This window comes from Myotis brandtii, unplaced genomic scaffold (genome assembly GCF_000412655.1).
Source record: "Myotis brandtii unplaced genomic scaffold, ASM41265v1 scaffold798, whole genome shotgun sequence".
In the NCBI taxonomy this organism is placed as follows: Eukaryota; Metazoa; Chordata; class Mammalia; order Chiroptera; family Vespertilionidae; genus Myotis; species Myotis brandtii.
In genome coordinates, this window is record NW_005371212.1 from 197,541 (window position 1) to 205,468 (window position 7,928).

The 7,928-nt window shown below is 50.3% G+C and overlaps 1 protein-coding gene across 1 annotated transcript in view; it reads left to right on the top strand.

The window, feature by feature from the left end:
• The window catches only part of NCK2 (NCK adaptor protein 2), a 71,389-nt gene that overhangs the window by 24,701 nt on the left and 38,760 nt on the right, over window positions 1-7,928 (top strand). The window contains exon 2 of the mRNA XM_005883690.2: window positions 5,756-5,997. Coding sequence (XP_005883752.1) covers window positions 5,772-5,997 — 226 coding nt within the window. The 5' untranslated portion in view covers window positions 5,756-5,771. The remainder of the gene's footprint in view (window positions 1-5,755; window positions 5,998-7,928) is intronic.

Genomic DNA, 7,928 nt, shown 5'->3' on the forward strand with positions numbered 1-7,928 from the left:
TGGCTGTTGATCGGCCGGCTGCAGTGCAGTGAGGCGGCTGTTGATCGGGCGGCCCCTGAAGCTTTTACTTTGACTGGAAGCTGTAACAAGTCCACTAGAATAGGGTTAAACCCACTGCTGTAGCTAAGGAGCACCAGCCGTTGCCTAGGAACTTTGTGCTTTCACTGACCTAGAATCCTAGGTTTCCTGGGTTGGAATAAGTCTATCAAATCACAGGCCACACATTGGACCCTCACCACCCACCCGCCCAGAGTGGGCACAGGAGCCCAGGTTTGGGAGCCGATGGACCTGGGCTCCAGCCCTGACTCTCATTTAACAAGTCACTCAGTCTCTGTGACCCTGTCTCCTGAGGGGCACCCCCACCCTCCGAAACGGGGAGTTGTGTTGACTGAGTGACTGAGTGAGTTCGTGTGTGTCAGGTTCCGGCTTACACTCACATTTACTTTCGTAAACCGGACATTTGAGGGGTCATTCCAGCCCCGGGTCTGGCGACCAGGCATCCAGCCCATGACTCAGGTCTCTGCTCTGGCCGTCAGGGTTATCGGTTGTAACATCCGAGCGCAGGCCTCGCTCCTGGAGGTGCTGCTCGTTGCTTTGGGGGAGCCCAGGCACCCTCATTCTTCAAGCTCCCGTATGATGTCCCTGGTGCACTGCAATGGCCACGCCGGCCAGCTCCGCACCCAAAGTCTTGCAGGAGATGAACACGTTGCTTTGATTGGTCTTAAGCGCTGTGCTTTTCTTGTTAAAAACTCTTCTGAAAATTGTGGAGTTAAGAAAAAAACCTGATTTAAATGGGATATTCTCTGAGTCCCATTCCTATTATTGCTCTCATTATTATTAAAAGACAAAAAAACAAAACTACCTTATGACTTTCAAAATCTAAGCCGACAGGAAGCCGGGTCATGATGGAGACAGTGGTGGGCTTGGGCTCCAGAAGCAAGTCGGAGTTGTCTGACTAAAGGAAACCAAAAAAACACTACCTTATGACTTTCAAAATCTAAACCGACAGGAAGCCGGGTCATGATGGAGACAGCGGTGGGCTTGGGCTCCAGAAGCAAGTCGGAGTTGTCTGACTAAAGGAAACGAGGGTGGTGCGAGCTCCGTCCTGTTGGTTGGCGTACATAATGCATACGTTTTATTAAACACTAGAGACCCAGTGCATGAGATTCATGCACCTGTGCCCTCTTGCAGTCCAGGAGTCCTCAGGGGATGTCTGGCTGACGGCTTAGGCCCCTAAGCCCTCAGTCAGACATCCTTAGCGCTGCCGCGGAGGTGGGAGAGGCTACCGCCACTGCAGTTGCTGCTGAGCCCAGCTTCTGCCTGAGCAGCACTCGCCCTGTGGGAGGGCACTGACTATAGGGGCAGCTCCTGCACTGAGCGTCTGCCCCCTGGCGGTCATTGCGCATCATAGCAACCGCTCGCTCCACTGTTCGATCAATTTGCATATTAGCCTTTTATTACATAGTATTGCCTCCTTCCCAAAAGGTTTATTATCTCTAAGTTTTGAACTTAATTTATAACAGAGGAGACCGTGCATTCCTTGTAAACTTCTACAGTATCTGGTAGAAAGCGTCGTGTTATCTAACATCGTCTTCATGCCTCCAAAGCATCAAAGTGCACAGGTTGCCTCCCTATAACATAACAGGACCTCCTTTTTGTCAGAGAGGAACAGGGTTTTAGTTAGTGGCCTTCCCACTATTCCTTTCTTTCTAGTGGCATCAAAGTGCACAGGTTGCCTCCCTATAACGGGAACTCCTTTTTGTCAGAGAGGAACAGGGTTTTATTAGTTAGTGGCCTTCCCACTATTCCTTTCTTTCTAGTTTTGAGGGAACTTCTAGTCAGTTGAAGGACTGCATATTGAATTTTCTTGCTGAAAAATGACTGGCCCACATTGTACCTGAGAAGGGTGGCGCTGCTGAAACAGTTGATGCCTACACACATCTTAGTCATGCAGGTGTCCCTTTGCTCTTCCTACTTCCATGATGGACTTCACTTTGTATTCGTGGCTGTTAATTCACCATTTACTTTGGAATCGTGTGTACACAGCTCACCCTCGGTGTTGCGCATTTTACGCAACTGGCCCGCATTGTACCTGAGAAGTGTGGTGCTGCTGAAACAGTTGATGCCTACACTCATCTTAGTCATGCAGGTGTCCCTTTGCTCTTCTTACTTCCAGAATGGACTTTACTGCTCTGTGTATTCGTGGCTGTTAATTCACCTTTTACTTTGGAATCATGTGTACACAGCTCACCCTCGGTGTTGCGCATTTTACGGGACTTAGAGTACCGTGCGGAGTTGTTTCCCTGAGCCAGGTCTCTGTGCTCTGCCAGTCCCCACCCCGCCCGCCTGCAGTTGGAAGGTCTCTGTGCTCTGCCAGTCCCCACCCCGCCCCGCCTGCAGTTGGAATTGTTGAAGGAAAAGTTAGTCATGGCACTTGTAAAGCACCGCAGGGCGTACTGTGCAGGGGCTACTGCATGTGAGTTTGGCAGGTGGGGGTAAGGGGACTGAGGAAGGAGAAGGGGAGCCTGCAGCCTGGAGCAGGTGGGAGAGGGGCGTGCACAGCCCGGGCGGCCCCTGAAGCTTTTACTTTGACTGGAAGCTGTAACAAGTCCACTAGAATAGGGTTAAACCCACTGCTGTAGCTAAGGAGCACCAGCCGTTGCCTAGGAACTTTGTGCTTTCACTGACCTAGAATCCTAGGTTTCCTGGGTTGGAATAAGTCTATCAAATCACAGGCCACACATTGGACCCTCACCACCCACCCGCCCAGAGTGGGCACAGGAGCCCAGGTTTGGGAGCCGATGGACCTGGGCTCCAGCCCTGACTCTCATTTAACAAGTCACTCAGTCTCTGTGACCCTGTCTCCTGAGGGGCACCCCCACCCTCCGAAACGGGGAGTTGTGTTGACTGAGTGACTGAGTGAGTTCGTGTGTGTCAGGTTCCGGCTTACACTCACATTTACTTTCGTAAACCGGACATTTGAGGGGTCATTCCAGCCCCGGGTCTGGCGACCAGGCATCCAGCCCATGACTCAGGTCTCTGCTCTGGCCGTCAGGGTTATCGGTTGTAACATCCGAGCGCAGGCCTCGCTCCTGGAGGTGCTGCTCGTTGCTTTGGGGGAGCCCAGGCACCCTCATTCTTCAAGCTCCCGTATGATGTCCCTGGTGCACTGCAATGGCCACGCCGGCCAGCTCCGCACCCAAAGTCTTGCAGGAGATGAACACGTTGCTTTGATTGGTCTTAAGCGCTGTGCTTTTCTTGTTGTTAAAAACTCTGAAAATTGTGGAGTTAAGAAAAAAACCTGATTTAAATGGGATATTCTCTGAGTCCCATTCCTATTATTGCTCTCATTATTATTAAAAGACAAAAAAACAAAACTACCTTATGACTTTCAAAATCTAAGCCGACAGGAAGCCGGGTCATGATGGAGACAGTGGTGGGCTTGGGCTCCGGAAGCAGGTCGGAGTTGTCTGCCTAAAGGACACGAGCGTGGTGCAAGCTCCATCCTGTTGGTTGGCGTACATAATGCATACGTTTTATTAAACACTAGAGACCCAGTGCATGAGATTCATGCACCTGTGCCCTCTCACAGTCCAGGAGTCCTCAGGGGATGTCTGGCTGACGGCTTAGGCCCCTAAGCCCTCAGTCAGACATCCTTAGCGCTGCCGCGGAGGTGGGAGAGGCTACCGCCACTGCAGTTGCTGCTGAGCCCAGCTTCTGCCTGAGCAGCACTCGCCCTGTGGGAGGGCACTGACTATAGGGGCAGCTCCTGCACTGAGCGTCTGCCCCCTGGCGGTCATTGCGCATCATAGCAACCGCTCGCTCCACTGTTCGATCAATTTGCATATTAGCCTTTTATTACATAGTATTGCCTCCTTCCCAAAAGGTTTATTATCTCTAAGTTTTGAACTTAATTTATAACAGAGGAGACCGTGCATTCCTTGTAAACTTCTACAGTATCTGGTAGAAAGCGTCGTGTTATCTAACATCGTCTTCATGCCTCCAAAGCATCAAAGTGCACAGGTTGCCTCCCTATAACGGGAACTCCTTTTTGTCAGAGAGGAACAGGGTTTTATTAGTTAGTGGCCTTCCCACTATTCCTTTCTTTCTAGTTTTGAGGGAACTTCTAGTCAGTTGAAGGACTGCATATTGAATTTTCTTGCTGAAAAATGACTGGCCCACATTGTACCTGAGAAGGGTGGCGCTGCTGAAACAGTTGATGCCTACACACATCTTAGTCATGCAGGTGTCCCTTTGCTCTTCCTACTTCCATGATGGACTTCACTTTGTATTCGTGGCTGTTAATTCACCATTTACTTTGGAATCGTGTGTACACAGCTCACCCTCGGTGTTGCGCATTTTACGGGACTTAGAGTACTGTGCGGAGTTGTTTCCCTGAGCCAGGTCTCTGTGCTCTGCCAGTCCCCACCCCGCCCCGCCTGCAGTTGGAATTGTTGAAGGAAAAGTTAGTCATGGCACTTGTAAAGCACCGCAGGGCGTACTATGCAGGGGCTACTGCATGGGAGTTTGGCCGGTGGGGTGTGGGGGGACTGAACTCAACTCCCGACCCAGGAAGGAGAAGGGAAGCCTGCAGCCTGGAGCAGGTGGGAGAGGGGCGTGCACAGCCCCGGAGGAGAGGAAAGGGCATCTGGCTGAACGGACCAGCAGGACTTTTCCTGAAGGCGGCCGGGTGGTCAGGCTGAAGCTGGCTGAGGGGGCAGATTCTGGCTAAACCCGCGTAGGCTGATTCTTGTTAAAATTGAGCAACGCAAAGATGCATCTGGAAGTACGAGTCGCGGCTGGTTGGGGAAGGGGATCCAGAGGAGCCTGGCTGAGTTTGGTAAAAGGAGCCTCTGTGGGGGAGACCTGGTGTGGCCTCCCGGGTGGTTTCTTTCACTTAGTAACACCGTCGAAGGCTTCTCCACGTGTTTCCAGGGCTCGGTAGCTCGTTTCTTTTTATCGCTGAGTATTATTCTGTTAGCTGGATGGACCACCGTTTATCGGTTCATCTACTGAAGGACACCTTGATTGCTTCCAAACATTGGTGATTATGAACACAGCTGCTATAGACATCCATGTGCAGGTTTCAAGAATAATTTTATGTTTATAAAAAAGTCGCAAAGGTAGTGCAAAGCATTTCTGTGTACCTGTCCCCTTCCGCCAGCTCTCCTGGTATTAACATCTTCTGTACCCACGGCACAGCTGGCCACGGCATAGCTGGCCACGGCACAGCTGGCCACGGCACACCTGGCCACAGCACACCTGGCCACGGCACAGCTGGCAGAGCTAAGCAAGTGACATTGGCACACCCCCGGTAACTGGACTTTATCTGAATGTCACCAGGGTTTCCCTCCTTTTCTTTTCCGTTTCAGGATCCGGTGCAGGAACCACGGTGCATTAGAACCACGTTTATTTTCATTTTAGTTTATAGGAAGAGCTCGAGTGTGTGTGTTTTATTAATTATATTCATAAAATTCAGCATATACTAAGGCAGGGGACGTAAGCATCAGGTATAGGAGCTGGTGGTTAATCAGATGAACACATTAGTTATGAAATTGTTGCTTAGAACATTTTGGGGATCTGTTTTTGTCTTTGGCAAAGCATGCAGGAGTCCCAGGGTCCCAAGTCAAGGTCTGGTTTTAAGGCTGCTGGTTGCAGACAGAATCCCGAAGCTATGGAAGGAAGGCCGTGTTAGGGTTGAGTGCTGATGCTGGGGAAGTGTCCGGTTGGTCTCTGACGCGCTGTTCTGCCGCAGGGGGACCACATGAAAGATGACAGAGGAGGTCATCGTGATCGCCAAGTGGGACTACACGGCCCAGCAGGACCAGGAGCTGGACATCAAGAAGAACGAGCGCCTGTGGCTGCTGGACGACTCCAAGACGTGGTGGCGGGTGCGCAACGCCGCCAACAGGACGGGCTACGTGCCGTCCAACTACGTGGAGAGGAAGAACAGCCTGAAGAAGGGCTCCCTGGTCAAGAACCTGAAGGACACGCTGGGTGAGTGCTCGCGGCCCGGGACCCAGGTTAGACGAGGAAGCCCGGTGGGTGCTCTTTGAGGAGAGTGTTCATCATTTGTGTTTAAAAAAAAAAGTTTGTTTTAAATGTTGACATCATTCTAGTTGTCTTTTTTTAATCTCTGAGAAAGAAGAGGCCCGGATGGAGAGGTAGCACGTTTGTCATTTCCGTGAGATTCCCGAGTGTGGAGTCAGGTGTAAACTGCACCCCCTGCTCCTCTCGGGCTCCCACCTGCGGGCGGGCCTGGAGGGCAGTCCCTCCCCCGGAAGTGCCCGCTCTGCGGTCGCTGCACAGATCTCCTCCCTGACGAGCCTGTCCATCCGTGCTGTGCATAGGGGAGGAGCGGAGAGGAGCACCTTGGACACGGGTGACTTTCACACCACAGTCCTGGGCAGTTTAGCTCAGTCGGCAACGGGGCGAGCACCACTGTGATGTCCCAGGCCATCGGGGTCACCCAGGTGGGGACTGCTGGGGCTCAGCTCTGGTGGCGTCGGCCAGCTTTCTCCCCACATCCTTTCTCTTCTCCAGGTCGGAGATGGGAGGGACCACCTTGAACCACCTGAAGTGAAGGGACCAGCCTTGCCTTTGTATTTTGTATGCGTATCAGGCTTGCTTGCAATAGTTATTGCTTCAGATTATGTGAAAAAGTATCTTTGAGGGCCTTTCTGAGAATAAGTGAACTGACCTGCCGTTAGACAAAGTGATCGTTGCCTCCTCCCGTGATCCCAGGTGGCTGTGTCTGAGGCTGCTGGTCATCGCTGGAGCGGGTGCTGTTGAAATAAGTCAGTATTACCACCCGTGCTATGTTTACTTGAGTTTTTCCTTTTTATCTTTAACAAGAGCATATTTTTTTTCATTTAGGGGGGAGGATGACAGGTGGGAAAACTGAGCATTATACACAGAATGCAGTGGGTATTGCAAAAGATTTGTCTTTATTTTATGCAATCTTGAAAAGTCTCATTCTTCAAAACCATATAAAGCCTGCATAAACGGGCAGTGTTGTGGGCTGTGGATTAGGTTATGCCCAGGACTGGAGCGAGAAGCGGAACACGGGCCTGTGTGGGTCACACCAGCTCGCCAGCTGTCTGAGATTCGGAGGCTGATAGAGAAACCCCTTTTTTCATGAGCAATCTGATTCTCTCCCACTAAACTGACAGCACTTTGTCTTTGTTCTCCAAGCAAGGCACTGGAAAGAAACATTGTTGTCCTATGCTTATAACTCTTAATTAAAGAAATGTAGGCTGCATGAATAGGTGAAAACTTTAAAAGTGCCTGAGCTTAATTTTATTTATTTTTTCCAATTTCAGCTTCTCACCTACCAAAGTGCCTTTAAAAAAATTTTTTTTTGGATCTACTAAACATTGTAGACTTGTTTTGTCTTCCTTCTTATCCATTTAAAAAATATATATATTCTCAAGATTCAAGTGCAGAGCTAGGCCAGCGTGGCTCAGTGGTTGAGCATCAACCTATGAACCAGGAGCTCACAGTTTGATTCCCCATCAGGGCACATGCCTGGGTGGTGGGCTTGATCCCCAGTAGGGGGTGTGCAGGAGGCAGCGATCAATGATTATCTCTCATCATTGATGTTTCTATCTATCTCTCCCTCTCTCTTCCTCTCTGAAATTAATAAAATATATTAAATTTTAAAAAGAAAGAAAGAAAAAAGATTCTAGCGCAGAATGAAATGCCCAGAAATGGAACGAAATGCCAGGAAGTAAAATAAGGCAAAGCAAGCCTTCTGAATTATCTAGAAATTCCCTTGAATCCTTGTTATTTTTTCCTTCAGTTTGTAGAAGACAGAGCTTCAAATGGAAACTATTAACCACAGCTTTTGCCCAGTGTTTAGTTTTTCACGAGCCGTGATCAGAGCTGTGACCAGTGCAGCGAGCTTGTGTGCTGCGGAGGAGGCCGGC